The 24,934-nt window shown below is 30.2% G+C and overlaps 1 protein-coding gene across 1 annotated transcript; it reads right to left on the bottom strand.

Moving 5' to 3' along the window:
• Positions 1-908: 908 nt before the first annotated feature.
• MS3_00008039 (uncharacterized protein) lies at positions 909-24,793 on the bottom strand. Its single transcript, XM_051216375.1, has 5 exons — positions 24,444-24,793; positions 9,183-9,279; positions 7,127-7,301; positions 4,367-4,447; positions 909-1,993 (listed from the first exon to the last, which is right to left on the bottom strand). The coding sequence occupies exons 1-5, from the start codon at positions 24,545-24,547 to the stop codon at positions 1,254-1,256; spliced, it is 1,197 nt and encodes a 398-aa protein (XP_051073782.1). The 5' UTR covers positions 24,548-24,793; the 3' UTR covers positions 909-1,253.
• Between the last annotated feature and the right edge of the window lie 141 nt (positions 24,794-24,934).

The raw sequence follows: 24,934 nt of genomic DNA on the forward strand, positions 1-24,934 counted from the left end.
CATTTTAGACATAAGTGATATATGTTACTTAATAATTAGCGTTTAGACTTAAGTCTTCGTCCATGTTACATTTGGTTGGAGTTATTTATTCAATCGTAAACTCACAATATCTATAAGTATGTAACTGTTAGATATTTTAACTTCCAATGGATAAATTATGCCATATAAAGCTTGAGGTTCTTTCAAGAAAATGGTCTGAAAATGAACTAGCTTCGGAAATGCAAATACATTATTGATGAAGATGGAATGATATTGATGACTATGTTAAATTTAAAAGTGCGACAACGATCACTAAGTATCGTTTTTTTCAAAAGTAAAGCTCCAGCATACTCCCTTTTTATAAAAGATGTATGTTACTAGAATTATTGCTAAGTCGGTAGGATTTGATCTGCCCTAAGAAGGATCTGACATACATGGCATTGATTACCACCCAGTGATCAATCAATTGTAAATGCATTTCAGTTCTACGGGAGGTCATTCGCGGCCCGTGGTAATGTCTCTGACTGTGAAGCTGGGTGACACGGGATCGAATCCGTCAGGAAGCATCAGTTCCTTCAAGATTACAAGTACACTTTACTGACAAGTGCCAAATAACACAAAACCTAGGTCCAGGGTATTCTGTTGACTACCTCCAACCACCATCTTATCTCAACATAATGCACGCAATGTCGATTCACCTAAACTGGTGGCCACATTGCAACTTGGTCTGTAAGATTCGATCTGTACTAAGAAGCACCTAACAAACATGATATTGATCACCACCTAGTGATCGATCAATTGTAAACTATTAGTACCTTTCGACAACTGTTATTATGTTTTATGACACAGAGCTGATGGAAAACAATGGTATGAAGAAGTTGATTATAATAGCTTAACATCATATTATCAAAGATAAATTGATAAGAATTCTAATACTCATACACAAATTCAGGTCACTTTAATCCTCCCTGAAAGTTAATTTCCGTACGATTCTTCGTCTTTTTTTTTCTGTTTCTTATCAAAATGATAGTTTATTATAATTTTATACACATTTGTCATTTCAATATAAATAATCTTATTAATCATTTTATTAAAAGATTCAAAATAGTCACTTATTCATATGGAAACATAAATAAAGTTAACATGAATCCTTCTTTTTTTTCTTCTTTTCAATGTTTTTCTTTTCATAAAAGTAACAAAAATAATGAAAAGACACACATTTACACACACACACACAAAAGAAAAAAGAAAAAAAAACAATACAATACAATAAATTATACAGATATATTAATAACACTTCCTAAATTAACTATATCAGTAGAAAAGATGTCAGTGGATTTATTAACTTTCACTGGAACTAAACATGTTAAATTATTATCAATAGGATATGGACAAGTATAAAACTGTACATTATAATTATTATTTGTTAATGATGTTTGTGTTGTTGGTATTGTTAAAATTGGTACTTCATTATTTGTAATTACTTGAATAGTAGATGGTGATTTATCTAAAATACATTTATTTAATGTATATGTATCTTGTACAATGTTAACAATATCAGAATTTCGTTTAGAATTATTCATAAAATTTTCTTTATTATATTGTTCATTTAAAGTTGATTGAGTTATGAGTGTATTTGTTTGACTAGATTGATTTTGATGATTTTCAAATGATTTTCTAGTAAATGATGTTTCTAACATTTCGATAGGTGTTATAGATATTTCATTTGTATCATTAGTTGTATCGTTTGATTTATTTACTATATGTGATGAACAACATATTCTACATTGAGTTGATTTCTTTGGATGCCATAATGCACAAATCACAGCCTGTATTCCAATCAATGTAAGAAAACCAAGTGAACCTGGAATGAGAAGAAATCTATAACGTGTCCATGCTGATAATGTTTCAGTTCTGTGTGGATTTAATTTATATGTATCTGAGGTAACAGTATTAGGAGAACTATCTTTGTCATTAACAAAATTATTTAATTTCTGAGTTGATGTTGATAACTCTGTTTAAGAACAAAAAAAGAAATCTATAATAAATTCGAAAAATATATTCAATAATGTCAGATAGCAGATAAGGAATTCAACTAAAGGCCCCCAAATGCCCTGGTACGGCCGAGAGTGGGGAGAGTCCGCTCTTCCTCTCGAAATGCTCCCACATGGCCACGCGTATATAGCCTCTAGCAGGGAAGTCTTACTCACTGCCTTCTCGTGGCGGGGGTGTTGTTTACGAAAATGAGAGGACGAAAAGCCAATGTCCGGCGCTTTAACCGGACTCCAAATCAATGGTGCACATGGGCTACAGTATCTTGCGGGAACAAATGACGTATGAACCAACTGTTGGTCACCGGCTACCATGGGACTGCATATCCTTACGACGCTCCACTGCCTTGTGGATCAGACCTTCAGGTCGAAGGCTCGGGGTGTGGCCCTCTAAGAAAACCACCTGCTTCGGTTTGGGCACCCGGGCAGTATCACAGCCCCCACACAAATCAAATGAGATTTGTGTGGCGCATATGTATTTGGTGCCTCCTTGTACCAATATCTATGTGTTAAAATAAATAAATAAATTCAACTAAAGATGAACAAATGAACTCTAGTCCTTCAAATTTACGAAAACAAAATATGTATTTCAAACATAACAATCATTTGTAACACTTTGAAGGCTCAAAATCGTTAATGAAAAACTTGAATTGTTATTTTTAATCGGAAATTAATCTCTATAGAATAAAACCTTCAAGGCGTTTTCGAAACAAGCGATTCACAGATCAATATTAGAAAAAATGCTTTACAGCATCATGAGTATTAAAGAATTACTTAATAGAATGTAAATATTCCGAAAGATTAATTATCAAGCAACTGGATGTATTTGAATTTATTTGTGATTTTTTCCTCAATCGACATGGTTGATTCATTCATAGTTTAAAAGCCTTTCAAACTTCATCTCAGAATGATCAAAAATTTGGTCAAGGCAGGTTGCTGTATTCGAAAGGCGTACATTCTTTCCAAAACAAAGTGAATTGTTATGATGAGAATATCAGATTTGGATACGTATGTGATTATATGCGCAGTAGCAAGTTGTTGTTGAGTATTGAATAATTTGACGCTATTTTACGCACCTTTAGTCAGAAAGATTTTTAGACATTTTAATTTAAAAACGGTGACTTTTTATCACCTATACCGGTTAACTCAAAAAAACTAAATTCATGCTCAGACATACAAAAGAAGCAAAACGCTTATTTAAATACTGTAAGGTATCACAATCATCCAAAGAATACTGTAAATTATTTAGTAGCCTTTTATGATAATGAGTCCGTATGAAAGTTCACATGCTTTTCATTGTTTAATTGGAGTGCTCGTCTCGTTTGAATGCTTTAGAAATAAGTGTTTGAACACGAAATATATTAAGTGTCAACTAGTTATACCGTAATATGTATCTTTAATAAAACGATTAACAATCCATGAGCTCACAATAACTATTTCATATTAATATAAATCCCTTAAAAAATGTAAGCAGAAGAAAAATTAAGTGCAAAGCTGAGTGATTAAATTGATATTTCCGTTAAGTTAGATGAGTGATAATACATATTAAAGCATAAATATTTTGCCGTTTGATTTTACAGGTCATATACAATGAGAAGGGAAGCACATTAGCTACTGAATAAATCATATGGGCCTTTTTAAAAATTAATTCTTATAAACAGTTTTGCATTCAGCATTTAAATAAAAGGGGATTAGGAAATAAATAATAAATACTACATTTTCGCATGTCCATAATAATGTTTGTCTTGAAAATTAATTTCCTCTTACAATCGAGTAATTTCACGTAGCATCGAGAACTGTAGAGTAAACATAATAGAAGATCAGAATATCTCTTTGTGTAGTCGAATTATACCGCATCATGAATCACCTTAATGATGCAAGAAACAGGGTGATGTGTAGTGGAGAGAGTAAAGTGTGACTGGTCATTGAGCATTAACATATAATCACTTAGTCTAATTGCTATTAGATGTGTGGTTTCCTCTCTAGGTATGTATTTCACTGAGTGATTAATTGTAATTGTGTTGAATGAAGTATTGCCTAGCATTCACCTTCCTGGTTGTGAATCATGTATCTAATATAACGTGATCTGATTTCTGTTTTGTGTACCATTCAAGTATCCAATCTAGCATAATATACCGCAGATAGAGAGATAATATTTAAAACTATCTATTATGTAACAAGGTAGATTGTTTTGAATCGCAAAATTATGACACATCATACAACACGATACTAATTAAGAATATTTCAAAAACATAAGAAGCCACTTGTCCATGGATTACAGAAATTCAAGTACACTTTTGTTTACATCAGAATATGTGTAATATCACTTTGATTACCTTGATTATTATTTACAGTTTTAGCTGGGACTAATTTAACAGCAATACGAAGATTGTAAATCGAGCATAAATCATGCTGACCTGAAACAAGAAAAACAGATACATAATCAGTAATATATCACTATTCAACAACATTTTAACTATATAACAAGATAGCATCGATTAAAGTTTCTTGTTATATAGCTGAATGATATACTTCAAAAGATTCAGTGAAGTAGCTTTCAAAGAACCGAGTAATTATGGTATAAATGTTATTAAATTTGTGAGTATTTTAGATGAAATACATAAATCAGCTACGAAAGTCAGTATTCCCTTTTAATTCATTTGACTGTTAAACAAGATGGACTGCCATATATTTCAATATTCATTAACAAAATATCTGAAATACTTTTTTATATAAATTAATTAAAATATATTTTAATGGTTGAGATCATGAAACAACTTAATCTAGACTACCGTGGAAAACCTGGAAGCACTAGACAGCCCCTTCGTCCTATTGTGGGACTCCTCAGCAGTGCTCATCCACGACCACGCCCCCTGCGAGATTCGAACCCAGGTGGTCTAGTGGTCTAGTGGTTAAGTGCTCGCGCGCGAAAGCAGTAGGTCCTGGGTTCAATTCTCGCAGAGGGCAAGGTCGTGGATGTGCACTGCTGAGGAGTCCTACAATAGGACGAAACGGCCGTCCAGTGCTTCCAGGTTTCCCATGGTGGTCTGGGTTCAACTGACTCATGATCTTAACCATTGAAACTGTAAGTAATTGGAAAAAAGTATGTAAACAGTTGCTAAGTATGGTGCCATTCCCCTTCCTATTTTATTCATTTTAATTTTTGCAAAATAATAAAATCTGATTTTTATTTAGTTATATATAATATAAAGATATCTAGTTATATATAGTTGTTCTATCTACAAGTTCTTTTTGATTTCAGTATTTAGTCAAATTTGATTGTATCTCTTATGAAATATATGATGATTAAGCATATCTAATTACACCTTCCTAGATATATTTCAGAACACATTCTTGAATTTACTTATCATAAAACATTTATATATCAGAACAGTTTGAAAAGTGTAGGTTTATGAATAAAAAATGACAGGAAATATTTTCTATAAAGGTGAAGAATTTCCATGTTATTGATAATAAGTAGTTTCGTAGTGTTTATATGAATAATTATCACAAAAATTGTGTTAAGTAAGCATTTATCGGTTCCTACTTTTATTTATCCAGTAGACATTTTCATGATCTTTGAGATAGCTACTGTTATAAATAATGAATCATTTACATTTGAATTAATTACATGAAAAAAAATACAACATTTTATGTTATTCAAATGCATCGTTCATCGGTGATATGAGAATTAGATTCAAATAATGCTGGTTCAAATAATGTATTGATCAGCATTTTAATTTCTTCACTTCTATGTTTGATAATTAAATGTTTTAAGGCGGGCATGATTAGTGAGATGTTGAAATTATTGAGTTGAATAAGTTTATCAAGAAAATTCCATTATTTAGTGAATTAAAAGCATCAGTGTAAACTTGAGAAGCCGCTAGTATTATCGTATAATTAATTAAAAATTTGTTACTTAGTGTAAACCACTTCTTCAGAGAATAAATTACTTACTTTCTTACGCCTGTTATCACTCGACGCCCACCAACACTCCCCATCCAACTCTATCCTGGGCAGTCTTTTCCAGTTCTTCCCAGTTGCCATTCATCCTTTTCATATCTGCTTCTGTTTCCTGAAGTAATGTGTTCTTTGGCCTTCCTCTTTTCTGGTTCTTTTCAGGATTCCAAGTCAGGGCTAGCCTTGTGATGCAGTTTGGTGATTTCCGCAATGTATATCCCATCCATTTTCATCATCTTTCTCTAATTTCCTCTTTAACTAGAAGCTGGTTTGTCCTTTCCCACAGTACGCTGTTGCTGATGGTATCCGGCCAACGGATTTTGAGTATCTTGCGCAAAAAAAACTATTTATAAATACTTGTACGTTCTGGATGATGATTGTAGTAGTTCTCCACGTTTCAGCTTTGTATAGGAGAACTGTCTTGAGACTGGTATTGAAGATTGTGAATTTGGTATTGGTTGAGAGTTGTTTTGAGTTCCATATGTTCTTGAAGTGCAGTAATGCTGTCTTTTCTTTTCCAATCCTCACCTTTACATCTCCATCCGATCCTCCATGTTCATCTATGATGCTACCCAGATACGTGAATGTTTGCATCTTTTTCAGAGCATTTCCATCAAGTGTCAGAGAATAGATAATCAGAATAAATACTATGTAAACTTGGGTTAATTTGATTTGGTCATTTATTCACTGAAGAAGTGGTTTACATTGAGTCACGAAATTTCGGAAAATCTAATTTGTCTACTCGTTAGGATATTACAATTGTATTATTTTTTATTTAAAACGTTTATTTACTGTTTCAGAGTTTATTTAGATTGACTTCATCCCTGACAATATATCTGACACAGTCTTTCTTTATCGTTTTTCTTTGTCAACCGATATATTAAATCTGTTACAACATGTCAATTATTTTGTATTACACCTGAGAGTTGGTTAGGGTTTTTACCTTTTTACTTCCTTGCTTAAAGTGACTACAAAGAGTCTCTAATCGTTGCATCTGTCAGAAATAATTACCGTTTAGGCTTTATGATGCATGGATACCTTACAAGAATGATAAGTTTACTTCTGAAAATGCTGAGTTATAATCAGCATTTGTTTAGAAACCTAGATCAATAAATGTCACTTATAAATAAGCTTACCCAAAAAGTAAACAAAATCGTTTTCTCGAAAATGTGGAGAATAAGGAATTTCTGAAAACTGTGCGACTTTTAAAATGAATTCTGTGTTTTTGGGGCTTTGACTGCAGTCCAATAGCTTCACAGTTTGAGACGAGCTAGGTGCACCACAATCATCGTACGTTTTTTTGCTCATTGTCTACAATGTAGGATGAAAAATATAATACACATTATTCAGAATGATAAAACTAATGTGAATGATCTTATTAAATATTAGCCAAGACATTGAAATTATCCAGTCACTTTGAAAATATAGTTATTTTTGATTAGATGACTTCCGTTTAATTATTGAATCTTTAATAAACAGTCGACAATATTTGTTTTAAATGATTTAGCTCTAAAATACGTTTTTTTATGAAAAAGCAACATGCCAGGCTATCTGAAAGTGAAAACTAAATAACATAATACGGTAACAAAACGCTTAAAGGTATCTTCAAATAATAGATATCCATTGCCTTAGTCGTTATTTACATGAACAGAATTATTTTATTTATTGCCTGGTTGAAATTTTCTTGATACTATTTGGGAGTATATGTTACACATATTGATCTTATACCTAATACATCACTTTAAGTCAATATTGACATAATATGATGAATGGACTGAGAATATATTGTAAAATCAAATTTTACCGTCTATCTAGTGGAAGAGAAGTAATTCAAGAGATGAATATAAATCATCACTGAAAACTATCATTTTCAAAACTAACAAGTTTATATCTAGTACCATTCCATTGAAACAAATATAAAGTTTTGGATAAAGCTTGTTTGTTACTTCATTGATGGTTTTGAAGTTTGTAAAATGTCTTAATTCGTCACATTTTATGAGTTCGCTATAACAGATCGAATGGATAAAAAGATCGAGTCCCATAAGAAATGTCATTTCCTTCCAGATTGCATATGCTCTTTGATGATGAGTGCTAACTGGCATAAAACCCAGATCCAGGATTAATTACTTAGATCCTCCAAACATCTTAACACATTTCACATAATTCCATGTCATATAGACAACTGACCACAACTCAATATGATAGACAGAAGTTCATCGGCATCAAAGTACTGTAGAACTATGACACTGTTGCACTTCTCAAGGACTAGTCAACTGTAAAAATGAAGTCTATCTATTCGTATCATAGACTAAGTTTATTAAAATAACATCTCCTTTCATATCAATAAACCTATTTTACTCAATATTTTTGGTTATTATTGATATTATTGAACATTTAGACTTTTGCGTAAGAAAGTAAAATATGATGTAAAGCTATCAGCTTTTATTCAGAAGCTCTAAAAATACGTGTGAAAATATTATAATTTAGGGTATGTTTTATATTGAGTTTATTGTGACAGTTCTATCATCCTGTGAAGGGGAAAAAGAGAAAGAATTTTACTTGTATCAAGAATTTCTTAAGAATTTCTTATAAAAAGAAAGAGAAATAAGTGATAAGAAAGCGATGTTCAAATTTACAGTTTATTTGAGTAAATTTAAAGTAACTTAATTTATGTATGCTGAAATGATATAAATCCAAACTAATGCAAACAGAGAGACTGTGAATGTACATTATTAAATATATAAAATGAATAATTAGCATACAACCGGATTTCACTCACTACGTACATAAAGCCTTACTACGTTGTGATTTATCATGGAACAAAAGTATTTTATCCTTAGAGCACATCGTCTTTTAAACTACAGTCATAATTAAACACATCTAATCTATGCGACATTTTAACTTCTACAACTATATTTACCTCAATGTACCCAAAGCAAAGGGGCTTTTATTATCTTTGCTAAAGACAAATGCATGATTTAAGTAACGAGTATATTTGATTTATCTGTGACCTTAAAAACATATAACAGAATAATATATTCAAAATTTAGGTAGCTGTTAAGGTTGTAGTAGACATCATTTCAATGAATTGTCTGTAGATGATTAAAATTTGATAAGAAAGTAAAATATTAAGTTACGAAACAATCAAAATCGAAATATTTCGTGGTCTTTCAAATGTAAATTTTAACTTACCCAAAATAATTTTTGACTTCTTCTCACATCACTAGGACATATAAAAACTATATTGTCACCTTCTTTTACTCTGAACATTGTTACGTTCGATGAAAATCTATAAACAGAAATAATCAAAATCTATTCTATTAAACAATATTCTTGTCTATATTTTTAAAAAAATTACAGTAATATACGAAAATTTGTTGATTGAATGATTTCAAGAATTAACCATCCATAAATAACTTAGATTTCATACAATCTACTGACAGTTTCTTTAAATTAAAGCTATGATGAATAGTGGCTAGCAGTGGAATCCAGGACGCGCGTTTCGTCTTATTTGGGACTTGTCAGCTGGATGTACCTGCATCTCAGAGTTGATGTTCACTCTGGGACTCGAACAATACCAAGTGAACAATACCAAGTGAATTTAAAATGATGAAAGTTATTTATCTTAAATAGAGTTTTCAAAGTATTGGTAAGATTTATTAAACTGTCAGTCTACTTATTCATATTTTGTATATACTCTGCCTCTTTATGATTTGATGTTTATAAAATAATCATTCGCGATTGTGTACACCTGAGACATTTTAATCAGCCCAAAGCCATTCGGGAATTTAATAGTTTTACAGAGCTGATAAAGTGTTAGGAAATATTCTACTTTTCTCCACAAATCAGCATAGTTACCAAATAATCGCATATATATATATGAAACAATGAAACGATAAAGCTACTTTCAATGATTGTATTTTACAGAATCTCAACATTTTTAAGCAGTTCAAACCATGAGGAACCAGTTGTGAAATAGTATTTGAGTTTTAAGCACAAGTTTATGATAAAAATGCCAGATATCTTACTAGCTGCTATTTGTGTTGAAATCAATCACGTATATTTCCAAGAGATGATTTTACCACCACTTATGAAAACAATCTCAAAAATCTTGAATAAAACAATTATAAAATGAAACTTTTAAGAAGCACTTTTGGTAAATAAATTCCTATGATAAATAATTTTTATCAGAAGGGGTTTGTGGAGATGTTAGAAATTTCACAGATTGAAATCAGGAGTCAATTGAAGCTAGACCACCATGGAAAACCTGGGAGCATTGGACGGTCGTTTCGTCCTAGTGTAGGACTCCTCAGCAGTGCGCATCCACGATCCCGCACCCCGCGAGATTCGAACCCAGGACCTATTGGTCTCGCGCTAAGCGCTTGACCAACTAGATCACTGAGCTGAGGAGTCCAATACTAGGACGAAACGGCCGTTTAGTGCTTCCAGGTTTTCCATGGTGGTCTAGCTTCAATTGACTCATGACTTCAATCTGTGAAGTGATTCTTGTAAACAACTCGAAGTGAAGTTGTGTTCAAACAAAAAGCAGTTGTTAGTCTACCTCTTCCATGATAAATTCATAGTTTTGATTAAAATTGTATTCAACTAATATCATTATTATTGTTTAAAGTTTTTTATGGAATCTTCGTTATGTTATTTATTTCAGAAACTTCAAAATTATCTTTTCATAAACCAATTTCACTAATTCTGACATATGTGTAAACTCTTTGAATCCTCTCCAATCATTGCATAATAAATACTATCAGTTATAAGCAGTTGATGAAGAACCACGATATTAAAATGAATTCGAAATATGCTGTCTGAAATGTTGTTTTTGATTCATTCAAATTTCCAAACTATCAGTCTAGTTCATTTCAACACAGATTTACTTCCTTAAATGATATCATTAGTTTATTTACAGTCACTTAATTATTATCAGCTTCATATCTAGCAGAAAACATTTGACATCTTAGTTTACATAACCAAATTACCTTATACTAAGATTAATTGTTATATATCACATTCATTATATAAAAAAAATAGTCAACTTCGTGTTGGAATTTGGATGATTATTTAGGTTAGTTAGAATACTCGTCTAAAATAAGGATCCAAAAATTGTTTACGTGTAAGACATGTTAACATTCGTAACTCTGCAGAAAGTGTAAATTTTTCTATTTCATTTGATACTTAGTACCAAGTTGTGTCAAGAAAATAAACTTAGTTGACCCATAGTGTCTAATATTTATTTACACTGTTATAATTTGAAGATTTAGCAATTGACTTTGGCTAATGGTAATGAAGTTAATTAATCACATAGTTCTAATAATCTTCATTTTATTATTATACTATCCAAATTTATCAAAAGAACTAATTGCATTACATTTCTCAAAAGAAAACTCCCTACACTTATTATTCAAGGGATAAATGAACTTGTTAACTTGAAGTGAAAAATTTTAATCGAAACAAGTGAAACTGAATTTTTATAAATCTTGTTTGTAGAGTCATATAATCCCAAATTAATTATAATAGAATTTATGTTCAAGTAAATTACAACCGATTATCTCAACTCTTATTCAACTGATGAAATCTCATATAAATAATTGTTAAGACACAATGATCAATTGAATTGAATTGCACATTCAAGTATTGACTATATTAGAAGAAATATCTATAGTCTGTTATATTCAATTATTCAATTTTTCAGTACTGTCATTTCAAAAACAAAAGAAGAAAACGGAAAAACTGCTTGAAAAACTTTGTAGTAATAATAATCATGTTAATTCGTTTCCTGTCAATCTTGATAAGTACGTCACTAATGAAAATAAAACATTTTTAGTTAGTTTCAATTTTTCCGTCCCTGTAGTGCGAATGTTTAGATCGGAGATGAATGTCAAATTTGCAGACTTCTATGATTACCTGAGTGCGCTAATCCCTACGTCATTAGATAATCAAAGTTTGTGTAAAGCTAAACTGGTGAATATAGAGCAGTAATTTTATAATCACGGACCAAAGTAGAGAAGCATATTGACTTCCAAAAATTTTAAATTCCTTAAGGAGCAACGTACAAACCTTGATATTGTCTTGCTGAAGCGTGATAAATGATCAAATGTTATCATGAACAAGCGTGAATATAAAAGTGAGATATTATAGATACTCAGTGATTAAAGTAAATTTATGTCTGATGTCGAATTTGAAGGTATTACCAAACTAAAGCGAAGAATAAACTCAAACCTAGTGAAACTGCTGCACATGAATATTATTGACAAGGAGGAATTAGGTTTTCTAAGACCTATGAGTTTTAAATATCTTTATTTAGATGGTTTACTTAAAGCTCGTAAATTGAACGTTGCTTCACACTCAATTTTATCAACGTATCAATCACCTGCACACAGCCTGGCTAAATGGTTAACCGAATTGTTGGGTCGTATCCGAAGGTGTCTATGTAAGTATTCTCTGGGAAACTCGACTGAATCAGTTGAATATTTTGATGATATTAATATCAGGGGAAAGAAAATGCAGTCTTTTGACGTGAATTCCTTGTTCAAAAATATACCTTTACAGAAGACTATTGACATTTTATATGACTATATATCTTTGAACAACCCTACATTACCTATTCCTTTAAAAATTCTTAAAGATTTGTTACCATTTTGTACTGACAAAGTTTAGTTCACATTTGAAGTTGAATGCTTTCGCCAGATTGTTGGAGTTTCAATAGGTTGTCCGTTAGGACCATTATTAGCTGACGTACTTATGGCTCATGTTGAAAATCTGGTTGAACACAGTCAAAAACATGTCTCTTTATACGAGATATGAGGATGGCATCATAGTTATCTGTGAAAAAAAGGAGGATATAAACTGTTTATTGAATAAACTTAACATTCTTCCAAACCATATCAGTTTTTCATTTGAACAAGTGAACAACGACCAGCTTCCTTTCTTAGACATATTTAAGATAAGACGATTCAATAATACGGTTCAAACGAGCCAACTTAGACAGCTCAGTACCTTAGTTATAATAGTTATTGCGCAGTTCAATACAAACAACGTTTGATAAGGTACCTATTTACCAGGTTTGATCGTATTCGCACAAACTTTGCTACTGATTATTAATAGTAAATTGTTATCCTTGAAGATTCATAAATCGGTGGAAAGATCATAATATATCGAGAACTAAAACATTTTTGGTACAAAAAACCTGTCTACACTATCTTACCATTCAGATGTGAGTGAAATAGCCTTATATTGAAATGTAGGTTTAAATCAGTTAGTAACAAAACGTACAACGTAGCAAAGGTCATTATCGAAGAAAAAAGGTCCATGCTTCACCAAAGACCTAAAAGACATGAAAACGATTGCGTCACATCCCATTGTGTTTATTAATTTAAACGTGTGTGTGTGACCATACATACATAGAAAGGAGTAATGATATCCAAATTAACGTGTCTAAACATATACCTAAATGAATAAGAACTTTCGTTTAAATTTGAACGAATAGTTTCACAATATTTGGGCGCCGAGTTAATTTGAGACATTAAAAAGAAGAATATATTTGGCTGCAAATACAAGTGAAATCAACTGACCCAATAAGAGTAGATGATAAAAATCTATCATCCCCTGTTGAAAAACATATAGTTGAAACAGGTCATAAGGTTGATCTTAGCACAGTTTTTGCGGTGTTGTACAAAGGTTGTACTAAGGTTTATTGAAGCCTTTACCATACGAAAATTCAAACCTCCTTTTGTGTGTTCAAAAGTCTTTTCTTACCTTAAACTTGCCCTCACAGTATTAGTTAATTATCTAGCGTAGTGAGTTTCACATCGTTTTTCACACTATTTTCTTTATTAACTTAGTTTCCTCACACCCTCCATTTGTCTAGATGACCCTTTATTTTTTATATAAATATTTCTAGCAAGTATATGTGTGATCGGATTGTTTGTAATGTATTACATATAATGTACATCATAGTTCTGATAATCTTCTCAGTATCCATCAGTAAGGTATATGCGCAATATTACGGTGAAATCGATGCGTTGAACTTTGGTTACATAATAGTTCAGTCCCGTAGTTCGAAACTTAATGATATAAATTCGAATATCACGCAAATGATTCGGTTTCTGATAAGGTTTTGCTTCTGAATGGGATCTAGTAAAATACTTAAATTCAGGTCACTTTTAAGTAAGTCTAATCACATAACATCAAAGTATTCCACAATATTTGGATTATTTTCTTAATTGATTGAGTTGTAAATGTACCGTGAACTAATCGACATGATATTGGTCACGAATACATAAATATGATTCGATGTGCTATTCAGTCTTGTTAGTATATGAATTCAGTTTAACCATATATGGTTTAGTGTAACTCTACATATCGAAGAACACATTAATTATTCAAATGATCTAAAGAGAGAAATACAACGCATTTCTTGAAAATTTATCTACAAAGTTAAGCGAATTGTTCTGAAAAGTTTTCCTCTAAACACACTTTAGTTCAGATAAGACTGTATAAATTCATTAGTTTGAATTGAGCTCCAAATCAACGTAGCCGATCAGATTCTTAATCTTATTTTATATTTAATTGGTATCGTCTATTCACATTCCTCTATTGAATCGACATTAATCGTCAACATTTCTTATCTATAATTCAATTTCGACCTGCTGTTTATCACTATCATTTAGACAGTTGTATAATATTTTTTTTCTATGGTACTTGATACATGAGAATTACTTTGTTAACTAGTCATTACCCACCTATAATAATAAAGACGAACATAGATTTACTAACCTATGGACATACTTTTTAAACTTTATCAAATAATATCTATTAAATCATATTCATCTTAAACGTTCTTAATACATTTTATACTCCTAAGAATATTAATGATTAATGTGTGAATTCAGAGTTATTTGTAAAGTATTTTCTTTTTATTTGTGTTCAGTAATAATTATAATACTCATTATTCCTTCAAATGATAACTTCCAATGGTATATGATTAGATAAAAAATAAATTCAACAAACATAAATAAGTACATACTTATAAGAAGCAAAAATTTCAATCCAGTAAACTCAAACCTGTATTTATCTACCTGTTGAATGTTTATTAATTCAAGTTTAAAATTAAATTTATAATATGTGAATGCTTCCATAGAATATATTTTTTTAAATGCATTTTAATAAAGGGAAAAGCAAGGTTCTTCAATACAACACAACATGCACTAATCAAGTCCCATTTGACGGAGAAGATTTGGAAAATATAAAAACCTTTGTATATCTGAGCAGCATCATTGATGGACACCGCGGATCTGATGCAAATGTGAAGGCGCGGATTAGCAAAGCAAGAGCGGCATATTTACAACTGAAGAACATTTGGAACTCAAAACAACTGTCACCCAACACCAAAGTCAGAATTTTCAATAAAAATGTCAAGACAGTTCTACTATATGGGGCGGTAACTCGGAGAACTATGAAAGCCATCATCCAGAAGATAAAAGTGTTTATTAACAACTGTTTACGCGAAATGATTCGAATCCATTGGCCAAACACTATCAGAAACAACCTATTGTAGGAGGGGGCAAACCAGATTCCAGTAGAGGAAGAAGCTCTGGAAGTAGATAGGACATACATTGAGGAAATCACCCAACTGCGTCACAAGGCAAGCCCTCACACAGAATCCTTAAGGCCAAAGGAAAAGAGGAGGACCAAAGAACACATTACTCCAAGAAATGGAGACAGACATGAGAAGAATGAATATAAATCGGATAGAACTAAAAAGGAAGGAACAAAACAGAGTGGGTTGGAGAATGCTGGTCGGTGGCCTATGCTCCATTGGGAGTAACAGTAAGTAAGTAAGTAGACAAGACCTTAAGCATTATTGATTTATTTATTTACAATTTTTAAAAAAATTATTTGTCATATATTCAAATAACAACAAATAATATAGATCATAACAAGATTGTTTACAACAGAAATTTTAAAGAAAATATATCGTTTCAAAGTGAAATAACTCATGCTTTCCTTTTATAAAGATGAATTATTTACTTTAAAATGAATGATATCACTATGGTATTCATTAGTGTATTGGATATTTACCATGTTAACATAACATTAATATGTTTTTATATGTTCACTGTAGTTCAATGTAATTAATGTTTAGTCATTATCATTAGTTCATTGAAATATTGTCTAACAACATGTTTTATACATTTTGATATATTTTAAAAGTGTAGATATTAATGGCTCGATATTTGACTCCAGTTATATCGATATAAATGATTGTTGTCAGAATATACATCTTGACTATCCTCGTATATAATTATCAACTTAACTCTCGTTGATGAATTAAATAAATCAAATACAAGAATGGATGTTTGAATATGTAGATTTTGTACACTCGTCAAATGAAACAGATAATCAAAGAATCTCATCAAGTGAAACAAAGAAAAGAGAGCAAAACGAAGCGAAATAACACTCAGTAGATAAGGCATGTGAGCCAATTCTATTCAAGAGTTAATCAATATCTATGGTTACACAAAAATACGTTACAAACATGTGATGAGTAGGATAAAATATATACGCACACACACACTCATATAAAAGCAGTCAAGGTTGATAATCAAATAATTAACATGGTCAAAACTTGACTCAATAAGAATAGATAAATTGGCCTGTCCAGAAGCTAGAATATGTTATATAGGCTTAACATAGTAACCGACACTATAAGATTTTCTATCTCAAATTTAAAGGAAGTTAATGTCTACCATAATAATTCATTTGAAAAGAAAAAGAAAACAACAATATTATACTGTTTATCATCATGAGATTTCATCTTAACCCATTTTTTAAAAAAAATATTAAACTAAATTGTGAGAGATGTTTGTTAGACCTTTAATAAAGTGTATGATAAATATCCATAGTGTACAAAATATATAGTGGGAAAAAAATTGGATTCTTTTTTTAAAAGTGTAAGTAATCTCCTGTTAGTTTTCTTGCATTTTGTAGCGGAACTTCTACTTATGATTAATTTATTAGATTCTATTCACTTACCACGTATTTAATTAACCTAAAAATAATATGTATATCAATAAATAACGTTTTTTTTTAAAATGATATTTGATATACTACTTGTAATGTCAGTTTACGTCATGGTTAATAATACAATGACATTATCAAAATAAATTATCATACTAATGTATAATACCATGGTATCAAATATATTGGTTATTATTTTGAAATTTCATGAGAAATTTACCAATTGCATGTTATTTCAGAATCAAATTCATAATCACTCTCATGATAGTAATTATCAAGTTTAAAAAAAATTTGAGCTTTCAATAAGCAGAAACTACCTAAGAATAGTGAAATGTTAAGAACACACAGTTTAATTTATATTATAATGTCGATGGATATAAATGATTTAAGAAATTGAGTTAAATTTATGATTCTATCCCTTGATAAGCATTCACATATATACAATCCAAATGTTAAAAATGAGTGCTTCTACACATTTTGAGATTGATATTCCATAACTTTTATTTTGGCTGTATTTCATTCAAAGAACATTGGAGAAATGATGAGTATAGAAGTTTATCAAAAATTATTAGTTCATAATATAATTTTACTTTAGTGAAATTAACGTAGACTAAAACAAAACGTTTATATTCAGAAGGTATCATTACCAAAGTTTGACTAGCTAATTTCGAATAAATTGAGCATTGGGTAGATTGTTATAAATAAATAAATAATATTTGTAATATCCCAAAGAGTAGAAAAATTAGATTTTCTAACATTTCGTGACTTGGTTTAAGCCACTTCTTCAGAGAATAAATAACCAAATTAAAATGAATCCAAGTTTAAATAGTACAACGGAACAATATTCAGAGAGAGAGAGTTATCAAGTTAAAATGTAACAACTATAGTAACAAAAATGAACAAACAAAAGCTCTTATCAAACAATCTTTGAATTATTGGATAAAATATTTACCTTATTTATCTTATAACTGTCATCTGAATTAAATGCATGCATTTGAACAGTTATTGAATTCAGCTAGTTTTTGTTTTATACGGATTTCCTTATCTATTTAAATTGTATATAAACTACGAAACATTTGAACATACTTCAAAAAGTAAATTAGTTTAAGGAAAAAAATGATAAATGAATGAATTCAATTGAAATTTGAATGAAAACATGAAGTTGGTTTTCCTTTGAAAAAAACAAACAAACAACCAACCAATCAGAAAAATATTCGGCTAAATTTTGGGAAAACATGGTTTTAGATTCTTTTTTAAAATTTAGTTATGAGAATTTATGAGTGAAAGCATTTTTCCATGTTAATTATATTTTTTGAATATTATATTATACATGATCAAGTCAATTGTATATAAAGCAATGATTCGAAAATTTTTGTTGAGGATAAAGCTATTATACTGGTCAATATAAAGTAAAGTATGATCATATTAACTTTTATATCAGATTGAAAATTTTCCCCAACATTAATTATATATTTTTAATAGTTGAATTCATGAGTCGACTAAAGTTAAACCATTTTGGAAAAATTGAAAGTATTGAAAGGCCGGATCGTTCTAGTATGGGATTTCTTAGCAGTGCACATTCACCATCCTGAACGCGGAACTCGAACTCAGGACCTTCTGTCTCGTGTACAAAAACTTTACCTCTACACCACTGAGCCGGTACCCAACGGTGTTAATGTTCAACGTTAACCAATCTACAATATTGTGCGACCGTTCATCATTGCTTTCAGTGAGTAACTGCCTCTACAAAAGACATGGATGAACTCCATTGCTCACGGTTTTCCACCACATCTCTAGCAAATACCTATTGAAGTCATTCACTAGTAAGCAAATGATGATTATTATCAGAATGAGTCTTTGTAGATATTATAGTAATCTTTAATAGTTGAATTCATGATTCGATTAAAGCTAGACCTCCATGGAATATATATAAAATATTTCAAAACGAAATTTTTTATTCGTTCAAGAAAATGGAACCAGATTTCAGTGTATAATAAACGCACTAATTTGGTGTGCTTTGTAAATTTAAGAACGTTTAGTAGCTAAACCAAGTTAATTGGGTTAAAGTGTTTCATATTGAATAATTGTGTTTAAAAAAATTTCATATTCTATCAAATATCTAATATATTCAGCCCTTTAGAAGTTAACCATTTCAAAATATCAACACAGGGAAGTTTAGTTAACATATCTTAAAGAATGGAATAATGTTTTCATAAAGTAAGAAAACTTACCGACAAATACTTTATTATTTAAAATCTACTGGATAACATATTCAGTATGCACAACGAAATGTGGACATATTTTGATAAGGGATAACATGTATCACAATTTTCCCTTTTACTCTTTATAATTAAGTTTTTCGAACTTTACCTAGTTGAATATTTTTTTTAGTCTGAAATAAAAGATAAGCATTAACTGAAAAGTTCTACACAGAATATTATATGGTATATATAGTCGGCCTTTATTTGATGGGTATTTTGAATTCGATAACTGGAATATTTGCGTGATGAAAACTTGAAACGGTTTTCATTGTAGAATATTTCATTAAAAGACCGATTAATACTGATTGCACTCGCCTTTACTTCAATTGTTATGAGTGAAAGATTATGAAATTGCAGTAAACCTTGAAAAACAAGCAATGCCTTTAAACTATTGCATTAACGATAAACGTTTTCAGTATATTCATCTTTTATAATATTGACTATCAAATATTAATACTTCTATAGTGATCTAGTTCATATCAGAGAATTCACTCTGATATTTACTGCAAAATGGCCATAATTTATCATTTCTGGAATCATAATCTGTTTAAAAAATCGCCTTACCTTGTTATTGGCTACCTTCAAAATAATGATATTTCCTAATATAAAGTTTACGTGGGATATGTCTGTAGACTGTAACAAAACTAAACGTATTTTCTTTAATGCGACTTACTTTAAAACTTGGGAGCATTAATTTTATTCAAATATACTACTGAACACCTTGAGTTACATTTCATTTCATAAAGACTTATTCTAAATTCGTGAGTACAAACAATCTGTCTACATTGACAACAATATTACAAAGAGCATGTTCATAATTGATGAGAACAATTTTGACGTAAGGAGATCAAAAATATTAACAGAACACAATGAATACATTGTATCTTAGTTAACAGTGTCTTCAGCTACATAGAAACTACTAAATTTTAGTTAGGAATAACAATATAAATTGAAATTCTAAGAAATAACTTATCTATTAATAAGGAATTTTATTTGGAATGTAAATGAAGTCAAGAATTGAAGTTTTCAAAGGCTTTTCATAAGTGTTTAGAGAGACTTTTCTTAGTTTAAGATCACAAAACCATTGTAGTCACTGAGAAATAGGTAGGTAAGATTATCCTCAATCAAACATTCCGATGCCTGTCTTTTTATCTTTCTAATGTGTACTCATTATCATTAACATGTGAGATAGATTAAACACTTCGATGGTGTAATTGTTAAAAGTATATAATACATCTAGATGAACATTATCAAGAGTCATTTAAGATAATTCCGAAATTACAGAATATATGGAGCATATTGTAAATCGAAAGAGTAACTCTGACGGAAATAGATATCTCTTAAAGTATTTTATGATACAAAAATCTTTATGAATATGTTCAAACAATTCTGTATAGTATTCTTAATGCATTATTCTTTACTTGAATTATTAGCTACTATAATAAAGCAGTTAGGAGTTCTATACTTGAACACCTAATCGACTGTAACCATTCCACAGATCCAAAAAATGAATTTAAGGTTGTTTATATGATTCGTTCAAATCTACCCAGATTCCTTCGCATCCAACTTTTAAAAATAGCCGAAGCTCTTACCATCCATGAGCTTAAACCAGAACTATGCGTACAAAAGAAGTACGTCTTATCGTTATCGTTACCTTGGCCTTAAGCAATTTGATTATTCAATTATTACTATAATAGAAGCTGATCAGTATATGTACCTATCATCCCGAAATTGTAAGTTATATAAATTACTCATGAAAGCATTTAGTTCCATTAATAGAATGAACGAATGTATGTTTCATATGAAATACTATTGTTGACTACATTTTTATTATGATTTTCTCATTTCCATAATATGAATGATATCTGTATTTTTCTGTAAAATCATATCTTCATTTTATACCGAAAAAATTCTTTATAACCTATTGACTATGATCAATGTCATTAAATAAACGAAATATTTTTAAATCTAAGCAAGAAAAAAATATACCTGGCAAAGATATCATTGTACTTATAAAACCACAATGCAAGCTGACCTTAATTGTTTCAAAGCAAATTCGATGAAATGACTCCTTTTTTGTTCATATTTGTATTATATTTAGCGGAAGTGAAGTACATGTCAACAACCAAACAAATATATAGACAGAAAAAGGAATCCACGTTGTAAAACTAACATTGGTAATTCTAGACAGCATATATTTGATTGCCAGTCATTTTTTATAATTTTGTATTTTTTTTCTGCAATATTATCTTGAGGCAAATTTATAAACATTTCAAACGTTTTACCAACAAAACAAACAAAAAAACAATTTGTATTTATTCCCTATATCGTAAACACTTATCTCGGTATTACACAACGTATCATTTCCATCCTACTTTTTTCAAGAAAAATACAAAGGGGTGGTGTTGCTGAGATCGATTAAAAGATATATATATATATATATATATATATATATATATATATATATATATATTATCCAACTGAAGAGTAATCCTTTTAACTTCAATAATATAGAGTACGAACATACACAGTTGATTAAGTACGTTCATTATTTAGATTCATATCATAATAATATCCTATACTTTGTGAATTTATCCAGATTAGTAAAGCAACGAAGTTGTTTATGTATAGACGGTTTTATAGTACGACTTTTTAGTGACTAATCAACAGAAATATTAAAATAAACGAATGAATAATGTTTTTTTTCAAAAAAGATATTTGGATCCATGATACCGTGTAAATTTACAAAATGTAATGTAAAAGTAATAATAATACCCATAGACATATGAAGTTCTCAAAAATTCTTTCTTAAATAACATTACTTAGAATGGACATTATTATACCTGCATATTATTTGTTGTGATCAGTGTTTCACTTTCAGAGTTTCACATATGCAAATCAATTTTAAACCATTAAATCTAATTTATATTTAGAATCATATTTCTATCATCTGATAAAATTTTCTTACTTATTTTCAATTAAATAAAGCTAGAACGAACAGGGATGCAGAATAATATGGATTCTTTATATTTCGTGGTTTCTCATCAGCTGCTTACAACCAAATATGTATTAGGATTTTACATTGAGGTAAGATATAGTGTGAAACAATTGACATAATTGAATGTAATGAGTTGGAATAAAAAAGGTTATCAATAATAACTATATAAATGTATGCAAGAACAGGTCGGAGGTCATTCGGTGTTAGAATCGAAAAAGCATGATGGGTGTGTGATCTAATAACTCAATGACAGATAAGATAAATTGTGTAATAATTTTAGAAGTAATAAAGGATTTGCACAAGATTACTAGAACTAAAAAAACTGGTACGATGGGTCGCGTAATAATTAAACAAGTTTTAATAAGTTAATTATTACAAGAATCTTTAATATACATCCCCAGTTTGATACATGACGTTTTATTCCAAGATTAGTCGTCATGTTCATAGCTTCTATAATTTGCACTTCTTTGTATAACCAGTCGAAAGTTCATACTATATGGCAATCATTAATTAAAACTTATTCATAGCATATATCATGGTATTTCAATGTAAACGTATAATCGATATGATATGCATAACTTTAATTTCTAAATATTCATTAGTTGACCTAGTAATTTCATTTTGAATGATCAAAATTGTTTCGTAAACAAAACAAACAATTCTTTTTTAATAAACTAAAATCATCAGTTATTTAAAATTCAATGGAAATATTGTGTCTTTTTCAATGTTCTATTTTATGACTGAAATTAATTTTTGCTTTATCTAAAAAACGAGAATTCGTTCCTTGACATTTCAACATAACCGTAGTATGATCATTCATATGATCTAGTTAATTACTTTGCTTATCCAATATTTGTTGCATTCATACTTTTTATTACTAAGTACAAAGTTATTTAGTCTCTATTATTTTCGTTCCCGATTACAAATGACTATAGATTGATTCATATATTACTTTAAAACAAATATATTTAGATGTCTAGTCCAAAATGCTTTTGATATACAGCTTTCACATATGCAATTACTTTTTTGATGGTAAAATATTGTTTATTCAATGGTAAAACTTAAGATCTGAAGTAATACTTATGTGTCAACATGTAACACTTTGATTTAGACAATGATATTTTACCAGAAGGGGTTTTGTGGAGATTTTAGAAATTTCACTGATTTAAATCATGAGTCAATTGAAGCTAGACCACCATGGAAAACCTGGAAGCACTATACGGCTGTTTCGTTCTGGTATGGGACTCCTTAGCAGTGCGCAACCACGATCCCGCGCACCGCGACATTCAAACTCAAGACCTACCAGTCTATTATTAATCATCTGCTTACTAGTGACCGACTTTAAGAGGCATTTTCTGGAGTTCTAGTGATAAGCGGTGACCAGTAGAGTTCACCCAGGTCTGTTGTGAGATAGTAACTCACTGAAGACAATGGTGACGATGGCGCAATTTCGTGGATTGGTTGAAGTTAGAAATTAACACCGTTGGATGCCGGCTGGCTCAGTAGTCTAATGGTTGAGCGCTCACGCGCAAGACCTATAGGTTCTGGGTTCGAATTTCGCAAGGTGAGATCGTGGCTACGCATTGCTGAGGAGTCCCGTACTCGGACGAAACGGCCGTTCAGTGCTTCCAGGTTTTCCATGGTGGTCTAGCTTCAATTGACTCATGATTTCAATTAATGATATTTTATACATATTTTATACTTACACAGATATTTTTCAAGTAGGACATATTTTGTTAAAAATGAACGTGAACATGTATCTTCATATGTTATAAGTTTTTATTGTTACGCTAAAATTTCCAAACATTACGATCGAAAATCATCCAATCTATGAGCAGTGTGAGAAGTTAATTCGTTGTCTTTCACAATAATAAGTATCCATGTTATTAATTGACTGATCAAATTGTTAAACTTTATCCTTAATCAAAGATTATTGTGTTGTAAAAAAGATATGAATGAAACATACTCAGTTGTTTCAAAAATCACATTCAAAATAATTAGAGGGTCGGACGTACATTACATATAAGATGACAAGCATGTCATGTAGTACAAGTCTTGATCTCACTATTTATTTAGTTTCATAACCAATACACCTCAATAATGAAAGTAGTCAACTAAAAAAAGACGTTACATCATTATATATTTAACAGATTTAAAACTTACAATTTATTATCAATATCCCACGTGATAATATGATCTTGAAACATGGAATAATTCATTTTTAAACAGAAAAGTAAAATAAATTTCCACAATAAATCCTTTTTCATTTAGATAATCACTGACATACATAAAATAATTTATCAAATAATATAAACCTAATTGTTTTTTTCCATATTTGTAAATAGAGTAGGGATTGAATAGATTTTCTTTTTATTACCATCAATAAGTGGATAGAAACAAATCCTTAAACTTTGATAGAAAATCATAATCGAAATATTTAATTTTATTCTATCATTATCACTATTATTATTACCACTAGTTGGTAGTTATTATTGCCATTAAACATTCAATGATTAAAGATTGTTAAAATGGTGTTTTTATAATCAATTTATTAGGATAATTCCTTGTTTTTAATTTACCATATTGTTTGTTCAAGGTGAACAAAATAAACCAATCAGTGTAGCTGAAGAATTTTAGTCATAACTTTTAGATAT

Source organism: Schistosoma haematobium, chromosome 1, assembly GCF_000699445.3.
Source record: "Schistosoma haematobium chromosome 1, whole genome shotgun sequence".
NCBI lineage: Eukaryota > Metazoa > Platyhelminthes > Trematoda > Strigeidida > Schistosomatidae > Schistosoma > Schistosoma haematobium.

Bases quoted from the DNA above. Each gene is read 5' to 3' on its own strand.
- MS3_00008039 (XM_051216375.1), bottom strand. From the start codon at position 24,547: ATGAAAAAGGATTTATTGTGGAAATTTATTTTACTTTTCTGTTTAAAA. The intron at 9,280-24,443 runs GTAAGTTTTAAA...TTCTGTTTATAG, and splicing joins TGGGATATTGATAATAAATT to ATTTTCATCGAACGTAACAA. The intron at 7,302-9,182 runs GTAAGTTAAAAT...CCTACATTGTAG, and splicing joins GAAGTCAAAAATTATTTTGG to ACAATGAGCAAAAAAACGTA.